General features: G+C 45.4%; 1 protein-coding gene across 1 annotated transcript; it reads right to left on the reverse strand.

The window, feature by feature from the left end:
• Positions 1–4,910: 4,910 nt before the first annotated feature.
• igfbp5b (insulin-like growth factor binding protein 5b) lies at positions 4,911–16,511 on the reverse strand. Its single transcript, XM_040201921.2, has 4 exons — positions 15,512–16,511; positions 7,402–7,619; positions 7,125–7,244; positions 4,911–6,721 (listed from the first exon to the last, which is right to left on the reverse strand). Exons 1-4 carry the CDS (start codon positions 15,843–15,845, stop codon positions 6,587–6,589), a joined length of 807 nt encoding a protein of 268 aa, XP_040057855.2. The 5' UTR covers positions 15,846–16,511; the 3' UTR covers positions 4,911–6,586.
• Positions 16,512–20,351: the final 3,840 nt, after the last annotated feature.

Below are 20,351 nucleotides of genomic sequence, written 5' to 3' on the forward strand. Positions count from 1 at the left end.
TCTGTAAAATTTGTTTTCTGTTGTTTTTTGGGGGCGTTTTGGCAGTCAGGTTGCTTTAAAAATGTGACGCCCTGGTCTGGTGTCACACGCGGATCTCGGGTGTCCTTGGGTTGTTTAGCACATTTGAGGCTATTTTGCAGCTTCTAGCTGGCCTTTTCTGAAAACAAATCAAAACAAGTGTCTTTTGTTTTGGGTTTGATAGATTGGGCACAATGGGCTGAGGAGGGTAGTTTAGCAGTGGGAATAAAAGTGGGGGTGAGTATGTGTGTGCTTGCGTGATTGTGTGTGTGTGTGTGTGTGCTTGCGTGATTGTGTGTGTGTGTGTGTGTTTGTCCGTGTGTGTGTGTGTGTATGTGTACGTGTATGTGCAAAAGCACATGTGCGTGTATTGGCCTGGAGAACCGAAGATCTGCCCTACTTACAGGCTAGTATTTCTTTTGTTAGCATTCAACAACTTCCCTTGATATGTTGATGGCGGGTCTGCGTCTTAGACTCGCGGAAGCTGTACTTGTTGAATGTTAACAAAATAATTGTTGTTTTATCTTTGTTAAAATGACATGGTGCTCCAATGGAAGCAGGAAGTGCCACAGGAGAGACATTCTTCCGCGAATGTGGACAAAGGAACCAAGTAATATTTGTCAGCCTGGTAGGAAGATTAAAAAGAAATGTTTATGCAGAAATATGCTGTGTTAGAGTGGCTTGTGGAACCAGGAGGTATGGGAAGGCATCAGCTCTCTCTAATCAAGCTAACAGTGCCATGAATCGGTACAAAAGGTTTAATGCACTTGTGAATTTGCACTTTTCAAAGGGAAAAGAAAGGAAAAAACAGTTATTTACCGTAAGTAATATTTTTTTGATTGTAATCTAGATCCATCCTTGCATTATATCTTTTGTGTGATCAGATTGCCATCCAACAACGGTTCTTGACCACATTAAAAGTAAATCTGGTCAGAGACCCAAGTTCAAGTAAAAACACAATTATTACTAAATATTACTATACAAGCGGTACGTTCGCGTGATTTTGGTTATGTGACCAAGCAGCAATTAAAATGAGTTATTAATAACTTACAGAATGATTGCGTGCAATACTTCACCTTCCAGCTTATCTTCTCTCTCAAACACACACACTCTTACAGCGGCGCTCTGTCCTTGTGACCAATTGCCATGGTCCCATGGTGCCAAGTCTAATGGCACTGTGATCAGGTTAAATTATATCTAGACACAAGTCTATTATACAGAATGTTATACAAACTAAATTAATCGCTGAGGTCAAGGTGCACCAAGACATTGCTAAAAATGAATTGGATAGGGCAAGAATCACGGGTGAAGAAGGAAAGTCGGTCTGCAGTTTGTGCTGGACGATTAAAACAGCAAGTGTGTTTGTAATTTTACTGTTAGGGTTTGTTTCCTTTCCCAAATAATTGGTCCAAATTGATGGTCTGTTTACTATCTGTCAAACAGCATTTCTTTCTTGCCGAGTCAGAGCTATTTTAGTGATGTAAGTGCATTCTGAGATCTTAGCGATTTCTTTGTGACACCAGATGGCCAGAACTTGATAAATTCCAAAATGCAATTATTTGCCTTAGTTGCCCAAAGCGCTCATGACGTTATTTTTTCCTCTCAGACGTTACTTTTTTTCGGTGTATTTTCGTATCTGACCATTGCTGAAAAAACAGGACTACAGAATGTGTTTTTGGCCGCCAAAAGAGGAGCATCTCATTGTTGGTTTCCTTAACATGCAGTTTAGGTTCTCACAGTAACATCCGATCCGCGCTGAAGAGCCTTCCATTAAGGATTCCAAGTCTAAGTCCATCTTTGATGAAAGGGCTTGGATGAAAACTAGCAGACACTTGTCTGCCGTCTACTACCACCGGCATTGGAGGAATCCAGCGCTAAGTCATGCGATTTACTCTCAAGCGCTGTACATTCTTTCAAATCTCCTTTCATCTCCATCCCGGTGATGAAAAGAACCACCCCTTACCTCTTTAAGAGACAGTATTATACAAGAGCACAAGCGGTGATTTGCAAAGATCCCAATTATGCAGCGTGAACATCTGCATGCCATTTGTACGCTTATGTCTTTAAATACCCCGGCATTGTTTCTAAAACTCACATTTAATGATGAGCCACTGGCTAATGGAAGTGAGATTCTCTCCCAAGCTATTGTATACAATTTTAACGCACTAATAACATGTTTAATTACATCACAGCATCCAAAGAAACACAAAAAAAGGACCAACATTCTGTGCAAACGCTGAGGTCTGAGCGGCACCGTAATCCTGGGCACAGCGAGTTTTGGGACGGAGTGAGGTGCGTGAGTTGATGTCAGATGGAGCCATCCAAGGTTGTTCCTTAATTATGTAATAAAAGGGGCATAAATGCTTTGAAGTCCTAAGTGCAGTTGTCAGTTTCTTTGAAGGCAAATAGTAATTGTCATGTTCACTGCCTCACAAATCAAATCTTCTACACATGTTTCCTCCTCCCCGAAGTCAAAGTCTGTGCCCTCCCTCCTGCATGTACGCACAAAGACACACCGCAACAACCTTTACGGCAGCCTTGATCTGCTGTGCCCTCCACCCTTTTATGCCCCGCATCAGTCACCCACATCTGGTTATGGTCAAAGTCCTGAATCCCCCAGGGGAAGACTTTGGTGGCCCCCAAAAAGTCCCCATCCTCTTCCTGGAATCCACGAGGAAATACACAGATTCCTAGAACCTCCCACAAGTGCTTTATTCTTACGAATGTTTTTGCATGCTGTAAAATTAAAAACAAACTTCAATCATCAAGAACATGAAATAATTATTGTTTTCAATGTTCACGTCACCGGTTGATTCCGTTGCGCCTCATGATGTTATTAAAAAAGCAGGGTGACAAATGTGTGGATTTGTGTGTCCGACTGCTGCCGTATTAACCAGACCTTCCACGCGTTTCTCGCCTCAGATTGTGTTCTACGCAGACACTTTGTAATGCATGTGTGTCTTTATGAATGGACATTACACAGATGAGTCCATGCTGCCTTTAAGTGGTGATAAAAGTAGCTTTTCATTCACATGAATCCTCCCCCAGGCCACAAATCCCTTCCTCTGAGTCGTTTGAATAGTGAGCTTGGCCCTCTAGATGTTATCACCCCCCCCCCCCCCCCCCCCTCCTACCCCCTCTTGAAGTTCAAACTCATGTTAAATTACTTCCTTGTTCCTGTGCAATCTTTTGACTACTGTGTTGAAAACCAGGTGACTTGCCTTCGGGCGAGGCTTTTTAGAGTCACATCCTGCATGCTGCCTGAGATCCTTGTGTCTCAGACGTACGTCTAAGAGGTTTATCAGCTCGTGCCTCGGAGATTAGTCGGCGCTTACACCCAGGATCACTGCGCCAAACTGTACAAACTGTACATTTCAAGCCATTTTGGTGTCTACTCGCTCCACTTAGACAAAGGCACCGCTAGAAATGAAAACCTCACCAGTGTTTAAATGAATACATAACTTTATTTAAATAAATGCTTTGTCATAACAAAAAAAAGACAAAGGTTAAAAGAGTACATAAATTACAAGTTGAATAAATATTACACAGTGATATTCACTTTAATAATTTGAGATTTCTTTTTTTTTTCTTGTTTGTTTTATGCAGTTCCAAATACTGACCATTTTATTTCCCACTGAACTCCTGCCAGTGACGGGGTTCATTTCACAAGCCAGTGAACACCAAATTATGGAGAAAAAATAGTATTGACTCATAACATCCGGAAAGTTTTATGTACTCAGAAAAAAAGCTGTACTGTCGTTACTGTACTACTGAAGTATGTGAATATGAGTTTAAACCAAGTAGGAGATGTGAAACCTGAGGAACTAATAGAGACCATTCTCTTTAAGCCTGAACACCAACCTGCGATCCAAACAAAAGAAACAAATAACTGGAACACTGAAGTATTCACACACTTGATTAATACAATGAACGGTCCCAGATATCAGATACATTTCCCACTCGATAGTATCACATTAAAGGCTATTCTCGGCTGCGGTGTTGCACTCCCCAGGTTTCCATAACTCCCGTTGACTGTCTTGCTAACTGTATCTAATGTCATGCAATTGGTGACCCCATATCGGGGAAGTGGCTAGGCCCTGATTATGACCACTGCCCATGGCGCGCTCTCTCTCGTCCTCTCCCCTCTGTCTCTCGTAACTCCTCTCCACTCATCTCCAACTCTCATTTCTGTGCAATTGGCCATGAGAACATCTCTAGCTGCATGTTACTTTAAAATCTATTTCTCCCTAAAGGATGTTGCTGTATTGGAGGTCCCAGGCATGGGCTGCACAGCCCCTGTCGACAAATATTACCTCAAAGCGCCACCTTTAAAAGGTGAGCACAAGATAACACAACATCTAGCTTTTGTGGCTGTTTTTTTTTTTTTTTGTCTTTTTTTCTTGTTCCACCAACTTCACGATAACACATCTTAGGACGTTGTTGTGTGTCAATATCAATATTGAGTAACTGAAATAAGTGCAAGCTGCTTTATTTTTTTCGAAAGTGGTAGTAGGGATTTGGGTTTGGGCAGAGAACCTTGATAATACGTTCACAACCGGAAGCCATTTGAGATGCACTTTCGCCGTCTCTCTTTTATAAGGAATCGGTTGATTTACGTCCAAGCATCATTTGACTTCCCCTCTATGGCAATGATATACATTGGCATTCATCGAAAGCAGTTATCATAGCTTAGCAGTAATCAAAGAACGAAAGGAGGGAGGTCTAATCGACTGCGTTCGAGGACAGCTTCTCACTCATCACTATTGTCCACAATTGCCCCGAGGTTGAGGGGGAGATAACACATGGAAATTGCCATTTAGAGATCCTTTATGTACATTGTTCCACACTTAATCAGAGCTATTTTAGACCTCTTATTCTTTTTTTGGGGGGGGGGGGGGGGGGGCGCTTTCGGAAATAATGAAATTGTCCAGTTTGATATCCATTTCACTTTCACGTCACTGTTTAAATGTAATTGCATGAAGGAAGGCACTGTGACTTGCACACAGAGAGAAAAAACTCAACTTAAATGACCCTGTTATAACCTTTTTGTTTTGATCATCCTCCTCCCGTTAGATGTAATACCCTTGCGTGGAGGCGTGCAAGCAGAAGGTTCCAGAGGGTTAGCTTCTTTGACTGACTCACGGCCATTCTGAGGCTCCAAAGAACTCATTCTTACAGGCTAAAATCGTTTTTTTCCTTTTTCCAAGAACAATTACATTGTTGTCATACTATGTTTCTACAGGCAAAACAACATTCAATAACTATATTTAAAAGTAATGTAATACACCATGGTTACACTGTAGTAGCTGTACTGAGGGGAAACCACTTGATAAAGGAACATGGCTCAGAAGTGGGCGGTCTTTACTTCACTAAAGGCAAAGAAAACAGCGCAAACAAAACCATACAGAACTACACTTCACACAACGGGATCAGAGAGACAACTGGCTCCACTGGCAAGTTTGATAATGCACTCAACTCGAAGGTTTGAGGTCAAACTTGAGTCTCGTTGCTTAAGCTGAAAATACTTTGTTTCACCGGTAGAGTCAGCGCACTCTGAGCTCTGTGTCGCCCTGCATGACAGTGTCTGTTTAAATAGGCACAGTTGGCATATCAGGCTAGCTACATTGTCGAAGAGCCACACATAGCTTCATCCGTGACAATCTGCTTAGTCTTTTGTTTCAAAACTCTGTGTGTCACGAGGCATACTTTACATCGGTTATAGAGAAGGCCAGCCCAAAGACCACTTCAAGCGCCAGCAATACTTGTTGTGACAAAATCAAACAAAACAGAAATAAAGGACATTCTTTTTGTAATAGGCTCCATCATACACCAACACAAGGCAGAAACATACCACACGCACGCACTGTACACATACACACACTCATGCACGCATCATTTTGTGAAGGTACAGCTAAGCAGGTTCCCCTATTCATAAGTGCTCTGACAGAACCACATTTCAAGATAGAGTCAGCTGTTACAGCGTATCCCTCTCTAATCTTTCTTTTTTTTTTCTTTTGGAAAAACAGACCAAAAACCAAATTACTCTGCCAATAAACAGTTGCACAGTGGCATCATGTTCCACTGTCTAAAACTGATATGTTTTCAATCAATGTGCCTGATGTTGGATTTTACTCACAAGGATTTTGTGTTAATTTTATATCATACAAAGTGTCGTATTGAAACACCCAAACTACTATAAAAATGATGTCCATGGTGTGTATATATTTTCATAGATCTGCAGCCAGGGGATCCGCCTCACACAGGGGCTCCGTGAGCAATTGTCAAGGGATCTATTAAATCTTCAGGAAATCTTCCCCTCATTTAAAGATGAGTGCTGGGTCAGAAAAGAAAAGAAAATACAGGTGTCTTTGTTTCAGCCTGGTCTTTCGTTTGGATTTTTTTTTTCTTCCTTTTTTTTTATCTCAATTCAAAAAAGAAGCCAATGCAAGGTGGAGCATACAGAAGGGATTCAGAGAGGAGGCGTGGGCCCTGGGTCACGTGGTGGTTGTGGGTGGGGAGGGATGGTGGGAGTGGGAGGGGGGTCAAGGGTGGTCTCCTCCTCCCTTTTTCACTCGTTGTTGTTGCTGTTCTCCAGGTCTTTACACTGAATGTCCCCGCCGCTGTAGTCTGTGCCGGGGAGCTGGACGCCGTACTTGTCCACGCACCAGCAGATGCCTCGTTTGCGGCCGCGAGATGGCTTGCACTGTGGGTCAAAAAACAACGTTGTAGCTTTGGTTAAAAACTGCTACTGGGTGGAAAGGTTGGCGGGGGCGACGGCCCTGGCACACGAGGCAACAGCTCACAAAATGTTGTTTGTGGGTCTTCAGGACAAAGGGTAGCAGATTAGGTTGTATCAAAGGTTTGCTAACTTGCTAAATGAAAATTAGCGAGCTTTTTAGAGTTCAGTGACCGAATTGAAATGGAAGATTGTTGCTGATTTAATTTCCCTTTCCAAGCAGTGACATTTTTAACAAATGTTTGACATGCTAAAATAATCTTAAATGGTACAGTAGCCTAATTTAAATGGATGGGGAAAGTTAAAGCAATACTAATTACTAGATATCGATGCAAAGTCCAAAGGAGAAGAGACTCTGAAGCGAACCCACCTGCTTGCGCTTGAAGAATCCTTTTCTGTCACAGTTTGGAAGATACAAAGACAGAGCCATGACACGAGAAGTGTCCTTCATTCCCTGAATGATCCCATCAAGTTTTCTCCTGCATGGACCCTTTGGGGTAAAGCACCATACGGTTACAAAGCCGCCTTTATTCAGTTCAACACAAAGATATAACGATAATGCATGATAACTATGCAGCCAGATAGGAATACTAAGCGTGACCAAAGTCCAAAATGTTCACATTCTACACATAACGTTGAAGACTTACAAATTCCGGCTCGTGCTTGTCAATGGGCAGAGGGGAGTAGTCCATGGGGGAGCCCATGGAGCGCTGTTTGCCGAGCTTCCTCTTCTGCTCCTTGCGCAGCGCGTGCATTTTTTTATTGTTCACAATGTCTTTGGGAAGGAGTGGCACTTTAGCTTGCTGCAGCTCATCTGCAATCTCTGTGGTAATGGCGTCCTCGTGTTCTCGAGACTCCCGTTCCGCTGTGGAGCAAGTAGAAAACAGTTCATTGTTGCATTTTTAAACAATGTGAGTCCGATAATGTGTTAGTTACAATACAATAAAACCATAATATGAGAAAATGCTTGGCGCTGGCATGCAAGTTGTGTTTGTCCTCTACTGAAATGCAATGCGTTTTGGTCGGCACCAACTCTTGAGGGAGATAACAGGCTTTTTGTAGCTCCTAAATCCTCTACTGTGTCTGCTTGGCGCTGGGCAGATAGCGTACAGCAGGATCATCGAGCATTGAGCTATGAGCAGCTGTTTGCTACACCTCAACGTTAGACTGATGGAGGCTGCGATAGGAAGGAAGAGCTGAAAGGTGCTGTTTTCGTTTCGAGAGCGGAGGGGAAGTCCAACGTTGTTGGTGGTTAGTTTTAGCAAGTCACTTGTTGATCCCTCGTTTTATATATAAATCCTCATGAGCATAGAATGGAGCTAAAAAACGTATCTCGTACGCATTATTGGTTAACAACATAATTGTCTTGGAGTAGGTTAATCTCAGGGTTACCCAAGTGTTGGTGCTGGTTTCCATTGTGACCCATTTGTGTAAATGTAATCTCGGAACCCACTGGCTATTGTTCTACGATGACACAGTGTGTAAACTGGCTACTAAAGTGAAACACTCTGGTCGTCGTTCAACTCCAACTCACGTCTAAAGTTGCTCATTCGGTTACAGAAGCACTTAAGTGGGAAATTCCCCAAGTTCCCCCAAAATTCAAGAATGTTAAATGTCTCTTTAAAGAGTGATGTCTGATCCAACAGTCCTCATGGAGTAGAACAAGGAAATATAGATGCATAACTGCAACATTTTACAATCAATGAAAAAAAACCTGAATAATTTGCCATCTTCATATATCAGAGATGTGAATGTTTGCAGCAATCCGTCTCATTTGAATACAATACCAGGTGCTTTTACCAGGTTTTGCGACACCAACTGTTTGGTGGCTTGGCATTTGTTTATGGAGGCGGGGAGGTTGGACCTCTGATGAACAGCTGATGAAATCCTTCAGCTGACTCAGGAGTTCAAGCTCCCGACAACGCCACCACCTGACCTTGTCATACAGTTATAGAAAAGTAAGGTTAAACAAATCCATTCATGATAGGCCAATTAGATTTTGTTATTATTATTTCAATATCTTTAATATATCAGAAATCTAGTTTATTAATACAGATACACCTGAGTGAACAGATGTCTATAAAATGGCATCACATGCATGGCTGCATATGAGGTGTTTGGAAAATTTGCTCGCACGTTATCTGGACTGCTAAGCTTCAACGTGGGCCTCTGAGTGTTGTAACTTTGCGGCGACGTGGCCCTCATTAAACTGATTTAAATGTCAGGCTGAGGAAATTCCAGTTGCTCTGCGAACTCATATAAACGCTTGTGGATTTCTGTCACATTTTATGCGCTTCTTAGACGTAATTTTAGCTCCCCCAGGGGCGAACTATAGACTCTTGATAGGATGTTTACAGGTTTAGGTCCTTTATCCTTACCCCCCACCTCCCGAGTCCCCCCGACCCACACGCTCCCTCTTGTCTTATGTTTGGGGCTCAGCCTCTTAAGCCTCAACCCCCAGCCCAGAGGTTCTTTGAGGGCACAGAAAGAGGGCCCCCCCCCCTACCCAATTTTGGCTTAGCTGTTCCATAAGTACAGAGTTATTGTGGGGACTTTGCCAGGCCCCGACTGGGCGAAGCGATGGTGCCGGTGGATGACCCTGGTTATATTTATCTGACAAGGAAACCCGTCGTGGTGCGCAGGGCCGGAGGCACTGAACCAGAGAGGAATGTTGGCTGCGGACCGGAGGGCCAAGTGCTGCTGAAAGACAAATCAACTTCCATACAAAGCAGAGAGAAAAGGCTGGGAAAAAAAAAAAAAGATTTCACAAATTGCCATGAAGTCGCTGACTGGCCTGTTGGTACACAGCCTCCGTAGAGAATGGCTCCGAGACAAAACAAGGACACAAGCTCCAAAAAACTGATGTTCAAAGAGCCCTGACACAGCATGAGCGTCTGGAGTCCCTGGGAGGGCGAGGGAGGGGGGTGGGGGATGGGGGGGGGTGATTACCAGAATTGGGTCTTTGGCTTCTGCGCTGCGCTGCCGTTGCTTTGAAATTAATCTCACAACTCATGACTTGGCAGGCCTTGGTTTGTGTTTAGATATGTCCTTGTGTCTCCCCCGCTCAGACTACGAGGCTATTACTCGCTATAAATAAATACGTCAAACCAGCATTCCTATGTACGCCCGTGCATGTGGCCAGGGTGGAAAAACACTGCATTTTCTGCTGCACGGCCCAGTAATTCCTCGGGGTGTTTATTTGGCAATGAAATATAAAAACGAGGGCTGTGTTTTTATTTATTTATTTTTTTTATTTTAACGTGCATTCTTCTTTCATGTGTAATCTCATTCGAGGAAATGGCACTCAGACAGGTCCGAGTCGTGGCACATCGATTATATTCACCTTACAAATGAGTCACTTTGAGAAATGTCTGAAGTGGGCTCTTCGGTGTGGCACAAAAAACTCCAGTTTTTCCGTGCTCACGGTACCCAACTTGTAAAGGACGCTTACAGGGTCTGTGTTTAACTCCTGAAACTCAGCCAAGACGCTGGACGGGCGCCAAGTGAGCCAAGTCATGTGCAGCTCTTCCATTCAGCTGAGCCCGAAGCTGTGCCGCTATCTCTCTCTCTCTCTTTCTGCTCGAGCTAAAGATTTCATTAGGATGAGAGGAGCGGCGTAGCCAAAGGAGGTGCACCTGATACTTTTCCGTTTAAAAATTAACATCTGCTCACCATTATGCCTCATGAATATACCACGTTTCTTAGGGGCAACAGTCCGAGAATGAAAGATAAGGTGCCACGTCTTCTTCCCTCCGGATCTTAAAGACTATAAAAGAATTTAGGACAAATAATTGTCCTACCTTTCGTCAGATTTTCCAGCATTTGTTATGTCCAGCCTTTGTTGCATCATAAATGACATCTTTTCAAGATGTAAGAGTTGTGAATAAAGGTGGCGTCTAATCTCAACAGAGGGTAGCACAAGATTATGTGGAGGTAAATGAGCTTGAGGGATTGTGTCATATAAAGCTCTACGTTAATAAACCATCCCCAGGCCTCAGACTACTTAATGTTAAGTCGATAACCCTGCAGTTTCTAGAGCGGAAAGGGAGTCGTGCAAGTCACCGGGGATGTGTGTGCACCAGCACAGAAGTTAAGCTCCGATGAAAAGGAAATATGGGTCGCAGAGGCTTTTAAAACTCTTAGGAGGCAAAATATTTTGCAGATCAAGTTAAACACGTAGCATCCCCGTCACGAAACCCTCTGGCGCGGGTGGCGTGTTGAATTGTCATAAAGTGACAAGATAAGATACACCCTTGGCACATGACTTGACAGCTAGTGCACGTAGCACGGTTACGTGAGACGACGGAGAGGCTGATGACTGGAAAAAGGCTCCATTCCAAACGAGTTGGAGCAGAAAAAATGTGGCCCTTATCAAACGTTCTGTCCGTGACAGTGTAACGTTGAAATGTTTTGATCCTTAAATCCTGTGGTTTCCATGGAGCTTCCGTTGCTCGACCCTGTGCGTGGCCTCGGCCGGCTCCTGGAAATGCAGGAAATAACTCTTCCCACGGTATTGTGTACGCAGAATATATTCATGCAATCAAAAAGTTTCCTGCTTTTCTGAAATCGCTGTATAAATAGCAACAAGAACAATTCTAGGATTATAAATCACAAAGCAGGAATTACGAGAGGATGCAAAAACTTCCAAGAGGGGAAATGCTTCTGTAGGTAAGCATACTTTCTGACCCCTTTTACGGCTTCCTCGGTGGAGACGAGTCCATGTTTCACGTTGCAAATTATCACGGCGAGGCGCATGGTTCTCCCTAATTTTGGCCTACCGTCTCATCCTACATTTGAGTTGGGTTCTTCAACGCGCCACATTCTCTTTTTTGGGGGTTGGCCATCGCCACAAGAGAATTGCCGGGTGTGACGATGCTCTGACGCCCCGATGGCAGGGGGCAGCTATTTCGGCAAAAGTCGAGCGCTCCCCGGCTGTGCCGCACAAGGCCGATCTCCATGCAGCAGAGGAATCGGCACAGAGAGAGACAAACTGACATTGTCGTTAATTCATTGATTTTGCAGTATAAACATTGGATTGGATGTGCTGGAACGTTCTTTCCTCCACAAAACCAGGGATCAACAATGGGTCAATTTAGTTTTTTTCCAAAGTATTTAGCAAGACGCAGTTTTCTGTGCCTCAGATGAACTTACCCACTTGCATCAGAGACAAACAAAATCTTCTCTCATGCTCACACAGCGCCAGCGTTTAAGAGAAGTCCCTGGAGCCTCCATTGTTTCCCAGATCCGAAAGGAACCAAAATGGCCTATTTCTGGTCCTCTCTCCCGCTTAGGTGTTGTAGGTGAGATCACAGGTCAGGTGTCAAGATGTGTGACATCATTTTAAAGCCCAGCATGGGGCCACCGGCCCCCCACCCCCCGCCTTTATCGAATCACATGCTCCCAGTGTAGAAAGACTGCAGCGAAAGCCCTGATTTCCTTCACAGCTGTTGCCACAAGCAGGCTAAATGTGTCTGTGACCAAGAATCTTTACAAATACCGCTGTAAAGTTTAACAGCAAAGAAATCAGACGAGTGTGCCAAAGAGCTCCAGTGCCGACGACTGTGGCGAAGATCGTCCTGTTTTCTACATCAGGGGTATCAATGTCACGTCCGAGAAAGCGGGTTCCTCACGTTTTATTGGGCGTCACTTTTCCTTTGTTTTTCTTTTAAGTCCTCGTGCAACATTTTTCACAAATTGACCTCTCCAATAATTCTTCACACCTGCAACGGCTCAGTTGCAGCATGCAAAGCCCTCGCTGCACTGTCTTAGATGTTCAAGGTGAGACGGATGTTAAGCCACACAGGCTTCCCTTTCGCATGGGCCCGTTAATGAAGCTGTGGAGCAGCTGGGGCCCACACGTGACCGGGGGTATAATCTGCCACGCCACGTCTGCACGGACGCCCGGCGTCCGCGCTGCCGCTGCTTCGCATCAGCCCGGAGAGTAGGCTCGAAGACGACCTGCGCTTTATCGCTTGCTTTGATTCAGATGGCCATTCCCGAAAGTACGCGATGACAAGTTATTCTGCGAGGTGTTTCTGACGCAACCAGCTGCAACCATGCGTGTGGGAAGTTCTTTGGCGAACAGCAAAGTGTCGGAGGTCTACAGTTGCCCGACTCGATTGCCGTTGCCGTAATGCGACATGTGGAAAAATCACTAACTCCGACGGAACGCACACAGAGAGCGAATGCAAAGTATTGAAGAGTTCAGTAAAGGCACCGGGTTTCCTGTTGCTATGCTAATAAGAGGGCATAGTATTTTTGCTCGTGTGTGTGTCGAGTATTCTGCATTTGGAACCACTCCCTAATCATCTTTGGTTTCTTGGCAAAGAACAATGCGTTTTTAAAACATAAGGCCCCTTTGAGAAGCTTGAGGTGATGAGGGGGCCTGCCGCCATGAAGTCATATCTGTTGGCAAGCTTATTCACCCGTAGGGGGGCCAACAAAGTCGTAGTGGCCCCAGCAGCAAACGCCTTGGCGCAGCGCAGCGGCAGCTAAATGTGAGTCGCGGAGCAACGGCCAGGGTCCATTTTTCTACATGAGCTTTAAAGAAAAGAAGAAAAAAAAAGAAGGCCAGGGGTTAGGGGAGAGTTAGGGCTGCAGGATGGCAAAATATTCCTCTCTTCCTCCTCTCCCACTTTCAGGCTGCCCCAGGTCAATATTTAGTAGGCTTGCGGACACTTGAGCTCCTCCTCCTAGTGTTTGGTTTGCTCAGCAGCACAATGACAGCTGCAACCCCACACCACAGGAAACCAGAAGCTCACCTCACCAGTACCAGACCAGTACCGGGCCACACAGAGAGAGAGAGAGAGAGAGACATTCTGTTGAATCACATTCTGCTGAATCACTGCGTTGTGAATGCGCGCCCATGCAGCGGATGCAGCGCCAGAGGCCAGAGAGAGAGAGAGAGAGAGAGAGAGAGCGAGAGAGAGAGAGAGAGAGAGAGAGAGAGAGAGAGAGAGAGAGAGAGAGAGAGAGAGAAGATGCTGTGATTTACCTCCGCGGGCCAATAAAGAAGTCAGGAACCGCGTCTGTGTGCGTGCGTGCGTGTGCTTTGTGTTCGAAGGCAGAGCGAGACGAAACCGCCGGAGGTGTCATCATTCACACAGACAATGCGCGCCCACGCTGCCGCCGCCCCGCCCCGATAAGCGATGAGCGAACCCGCGGGACCCGAGAGCCGCTGCGCCTCCGCCCAGTGGAGCGCGAGGTTCTCTCGGGCGCGTTTCAGTAAACCGGCGGCGTGCGCGGACAAACCACGTCGGGCCGTGACGTCATTAAGTGGAGAGGTGTTCCGCGCTCTGGGGCGCGAGCGGCTTAATGACTCTTGTCAACAGCCCCAAAATGAGCCCCGGTGGCGGCCTGTTTTATGGAATGAGGCGTGCGGCCGAACCCTTTGTGGTTACCACCTAGTTGTTGACAGGCTGCTAAAAACTCTCGAGCGACAGTGCCCCCCCCCCCCCCCCGTCTCCCCCCTCCCGTCCCCCCAGCCACGGCAAGAAATGCCTTAAATCATTCAGGGCTGCGCTGTCTTTCTCCTCGTCTAACTGTCTCCGTGACTTTTCCTTTTTTTCTCTCTCTCTGAGTCTCTGTCACGCATACAGATTTAGCGGTAATCCGACTCTGAACGCAACGCTCGCGGCAGCTTGCAGCCCTAAATCGATCTGCATTCCGCTTTAACAAGATGCCGTGCGCTTTTTTTCTCTCTTTTTTTGGGGTTTTGTCGCGGAGTGGAATCCTGTTGCTTATTCCCGATTTGTCTGACGTCAAGGTGCGAATGATAATTCAAAAAGGCAGAAGAAGAATAGAAAAGAGGTAGAAAAGCGTGATGCGCTCCTGCGCGCGCGCGTGGGACAGACACTTGTTACAAGAGTGGAAATGAGACGAACTGAACTGTGTCACGTGTCTCCTTAGTGTCCCTTAGAGATAAAACGGAACTGCTTTTTTTTTGTTTAACTGCCCGGATCTTTGTGGAGGCAGTGCGCTGCTCATCGCTATACACCGCAGTTTGACACCCACTGTCCCCGCACCGGAGACACGACTCCAACCGCGGGGTTGGGGACGGGGACGGGGACGGGGGGGGGGCATCATGTGCGTTGTTACCGCAGCAGAGGAGAAAAAAAAGCCTGGTCGCCGTGCGTGTGTGCGGCGACTGCGACCAGCGTTCAACACGACGGTGCCGCTCCAGCCCAGAACGCAGAGCCCGCAGGGCGCTCGGCCGACGGCGCGTTCGTGTCACGAGGGGAAGGAGGAGTGTTTTAAGCTCATGGGGGGTGGGGGGAGGTGGGTTCGGGGGGAGAGGGGGGGGGGGGGGGCAGTTTAATCGAGGCGGTGGATACAAGTTAATCAGACGGCCCCCTCAAACCATCTGTCAAACAGGCGCTCCGTCAGAGAGCAGCGGGTACCGCTTCTCCTACAGTCCCCACCCGGAGACCCAGGACCCCCCACCCCCTCCTGGATCTGGCAAACGTATGACATAAATACATGTAATTTCACCTTGCTGTGGGGGGGTAAATAGGTATAATCGTGAAGTAACCTCGATTCTAGTTGTTTGTGTATTTCCCGCTATGGGCGCAATCCCGCAGCAGCACACAGTGGAACCCCCCATGGGACAAGATATATCACGCACTGCTGTCCCCAATCTAAACGACGCTTAAAAATATATATTATATATATATTATATTTACATCCGGCAGCCGAACACACATTCCCAAGTCGATCCCGACGCATGCATTGAGCCCGGGCAGCCGGTGCGCGTCTTACCTATGGGCGGGTGGGCAGGTTTGTATCCTTTCTCGTTGGTGCACACTCCCCTGCCGTGGAGAAGGGCGTGCAGGGGTTTCTCCTCGCCGCTCCTCGGCAAGCAGCGCAGGCCCTGGGTGCACGTCCCGGTGTACACGCCGCACGCCTGTCCCTCGGATAGGGCGCACGTAAGGCAGCAGCCGCAGCCCGGCTCCTTGACCAGCTGGCAGCCGACCGGGACCGGAGGGCACATGGACAGCGCCTTCTGGTCACAAGGCTCGCACGGCACGTATGAGCCCAAGCACCCGGACAGTCCCAAGATAAATGTCACCAAGAGGCAGAGACTCAGAAACATTGTTGGTGTTCTCTTCAGTTATAAGCATAAACCTCAAATGCGAAGAGGAGGGGGAACAAAAGTAGACTGGTCTAAGCACAATGCCTCAGTCAGATAATCCGATTTTTTTTTTAAAGCTAAAGCCAGGAGTCTTTATCCAAGAGTGTTGCTATTTGCTTAAAACACATTAATTAACGGAGGCTCTGCGCCGTGCACCCTGCAAAAACAGTTCAAATCAACTGCAACTGGAAAAAAAATATATATTTGTGATTTTTTTCTCCCCCTTAGAGATGTCCTCTGCAAGCGTAAAGAAATTCTTTGCACAAAACCTCAACTTCTCTCCCCTTCAGTTTGGGCTCCAGTACTTTCTCCAGCAGAAGTTTCCTGAGCAGACTGATCAACTGGAGAGCTGCCTTGCCTTTTAAAAACAGCCGAGCCCAAACCCCTAACTGAATATGCTATGCAAAACAGCGAGGGAGGGAGGCGCACTTGTTCCACGACTTGGCAGGCGGCCAAACTTTTTTTTTTCTTCTTTTTTTTTTTTTTTTCTTCTTTCTTCTGCTTCTACTTCTTGCTCTCGCCCTGAAGGCTGAGCTGATGCCGAGTAGCAAGAGGCAACAGCGGAGAGAGCAAAGGCAGCCCTCATCCAAGCGCGCACAGCACCGGGGAGACCTGCGGGCTTTCACTGTCTGCAGCTGCAGCTCCACGCTCTCCACGGCGCATGTTTAGAGGGCTCCACGCTGCAGGAGGTGACGTTTATAGTACCGCGCACATAATCCATGCAGCTACATCAAAAAAGTATCTTTTTTTTTTTCAATACGGTTTTTGAGAAGATTCTTGTAATCTTGGAAAACGTCCATGATTAGAGAGTCTCTTTGCAGAGGGGCCCACAATGTAAGAAATAACACAAAAATCACAAATAACATGTATATTTCAATTTGGTGAAAATAAAAACATTTTTAACTTCCATTTTTGGGGAAATATTTTTTTTTACTTTATCATTCTTTCTGGTTGGTGAAAAATAATTTGTTGGTAACTCTGGTGGAGTCATGCATCCATACATCCATTATGATGGATTGAAAGGAATATACTTAGTAAGGAAAAGCATCAAAGGGAAATCTAAAAGGATGCTTTGCATTTACGTTTTTTTCCAAAAGCACCAGAAAGACCAAATGTCTCCTATGGAATCATTCACTTATTTACAGGTTAGGACACAAACATAGACTTGCAGTTATTTGTACCATATATTTTTGATACATCTACAGCTTTTCTATATCTCTTCTTCCGGTTGGTTTTCCTGTGGAGATGACACGCGCAGGGACACTTACCCTGGACCATAACTCACCTAGTCTGCACCTGTTGCTTCCATTGGACATCCTACGTGTAATTGTAGCCAGAAGCAAAATCCACTAGCATCTCTGTCTCTGTCCCTCTCACACACGCACACACACACACACACACACACACACACACACACACTGAGAGAGAGAGAGTCATGTGATCCAGAAGAAAGACAAACAAGAGTAAAAGAGGGGAAAGGATTTCGAGATTTGAAGCATCAACCTGACAAGTTAAATGCAAGCGGGCCTATTATTTTATAGCCTATATTCAGAATAATGCCTGATTGCTTCAGCGTGTGCTCTGCGTGCCTGCACCGCATATGCCCTCTAAATCAGCCCATCCAGGGCTGTTATTTCCATCTCTGCTGCTTTCAGGGCAGATTTTCGTCCTTAAGTAATAGCGTCGTGTCAGGAAGCTGTATATTGCCTGTCCTTCTCACATCCATTCACGTCCACGCGGCCACTCCCTGAACGCGGCTATCATTTGTACCTCCACAGGGAGATGATTTACTCTCAACTTGGTTTAGCAGTTGACCACTAGAAGGCACTGTTAACAATGATAAACTGTGCACAGCAGTCGACTCACATGTCCACCTCAGTAGACTTGGGAACTCGAAGAATCGACGCAATGAATATGCTGTCAGAGCAGCAATAGCACGGTGTAGAGGGCATGTTGCTGTTACAAAGGTACACATGGATCTATAAATAGAGCTACTGAAGTATTTATTCAAAACCAAAAGTGTTCTACATGGAACTAGTGACCGTATAAATGCTTAATCTCACTTACATGAAATTGCATTATAATGGGCGTTTCAAAATGTCTTTGTAATAGCTCTCAGAAATGTGATTTGTTTTCACCACAGCATTAGTGTGGCACATGTTTAGTGTTTCCTTTACTTCAATTCAGCCATGATTGTTTAAAAATTGGTTTACAGAGGATGTCGAAGGGTTCCAGAACCACCGTTTACATATCTTGACTCTTTTTTTATTTTTTATTTCCATGGCTTTTCCTCCGGTTTCTCTTACACGTCTTCATCCATGCTTATCACTTCCCAACTTTTGCATTCAACCATAAACATCTGGATCAGACAGACGTTTCCTCTTTTTCAGAGCTTGACACAAAACGACAGATCCATAGAAAAAAAAGAAAAACCAAAAAAAAGAGGTCTCAAATTAATCCAGCAGCCGCAGAAACTGCACCGAGTGAACTTTGATGGTTCAACCTCTCACCAGCCAGCTCCGGAGCGAAGCACTGTGGTGTAAGTCAGTGCTCCCTCCAAAACCAACATGAGCGGTAAAACCCGGCAAGAGCAAACCAAGACATAAATCTGAGCTGCCCGAGCAGCGATAATGAACAGGATTAAGACAGTAAAGCGGCGTGGATTAACAGTGCACCCACCAAATGTGAGCTGGGCACGAGACGATGGATGGAGAAAGAGGATGACAAATTACAAGGGAAGTGTGCTCCCAAGTACAAGTTCCAGTTCAGGATGTAAAAGATTCTACATGTAGTAATTGTTTAGGTATGTCCATGCAGGACCCAATCCAACTTAAAAGGACTAATGTGTGGTTGAAAATATGTTTGTTGCTCTGATAATGACCCGGGCGGGTTTACAATGGAGCTACAGGTGAAAGTCGGGCACATTGCATGCTGGCGATGAAGGAAGCCTCAGTACGTCTGTTTTAGATGAAGTCACGCTGTGGTATTTTTTTTGTCATTAAACTAAAACAAGGAGTTTCCTTGTATTATTTGTTTTGTTTTGTTGTTTCAGCCAAACATGCCAAGCTCTCATTTGTGCCAAAAGCTCAAACTTGTGTCGTTGCACAACTTGGCTTGTAAATGTTCAGGTTTGATTGCACGTTAAAGGACGTGCCTATGAGTCTCTCATGTGTTCGCCTGCATGTAGCTGTGTTTGTGCGTTTGTGTGTGGGTGTGTGTGTGTGTTTGTGTATGCATTTGTGTGGGCAGGTATTTTTGTGGTTTAAGTCTCCCCATAGATGGAAAATAACGGACACTAAAAAATGCAGCTTGTAATTTTTCATGTTTCACTTCGTCAGGCCGTCACCCTACATATACACAAGAGGGGAGCGCAATACACAAACACTCTTGGACACACAAACAGTCCCATTTCCAAGGATAGACAGAAAAGTGTTGTTGTGTATATCTGTTGAGACCAGACAGCATGGCTCCAGCAATGAACCTGTTGGCACTGTGCATTCTGTCATTTAAAGTGTGGAATTAACTCTGTCCGCTGTGGAGTCCTTAAGGAAAGTATGTGAGGAATAAACTTGCATGTGCAAATGTGTGAGTGTGCAATTGGGACAATTGGACTAATACACTGGGCTCACACACAGCTTTGAATTACAGAAGCAATTGGTTTCATCCTCAGTGAAATCAATGGATTTCTCTGCTACAGAGAGCACCTAACAATATAATTATTTAAACTGTCCGGGTTTAACTGGAGCGCTTCAATACTTATTATGGTATGACTGGTCTTTCAGAGATTTTTATTATGTGTCAAGAATACAAATATTGACTTTTTCTGTCATGGCACTGGTCAAAGTTTAACAAAGCCTTTCAAATATTTGTGTGAAAGATTAGCTACTGACAGCCGCAATAAATAAAAGTGATATCAACATCAGCCTTGGAGCAAATGAAATCCATATTGCAGAAAAATAAATCATTTCCTTAATGACTTCGAAGAGAAGTCAGTGGTCTCAGCTCATGTGCTCAATAAAAGCAGAGGCCCTGTCACTTCTGTAGGAAGGAGGGGGAAAGAGTATCTCCTCAATTTGAAGCCTTCTAAAAGATTTTCATTCACTAAATAGTGAGTAAGAATATACGTACTCCTGCTTGGACTGTCTCTCCCTACAGTTGACACGGTTGCTATAGAAGCATTGTCAACAGCGCTGTGAACTTGGTGATGAGCGGCCTGCGGATTCCCATTAGCATGGAATCACCTCGGTGTCAAGGACACCTGCATGATCTTGTAATGCAAAACGGTGCCAAGGCTTATCAGAGCGCCGCCATTGGAAACTTCGCAGAGAGATAAGCTGGCTGTTGAGTGTAAAACCATATACCAGCGGTAGTCTTTTTATAGTCTATTAATGCACGGTTGGCCAAACAAACTGACATGCGCATGGAAATTTAGAACAAACAATACAGTTCTGCATTTGCATGGTGACT

Source organism: Gasterosteus aculeatus, chromosome 16, assembly GCF_964276395.1.
Source record: "Gasterosteus aculeatus chromosome 16, fGasAcu3.hap1.1, whole genome shotgun sequence".
NCBI classification, from domain to species: Eukaryota; Metazoa; Chordata; class Actinopteri; order Perciformes; family Gasterosteidae; genus Gasterosteus; species Gasterosteus aculeatus.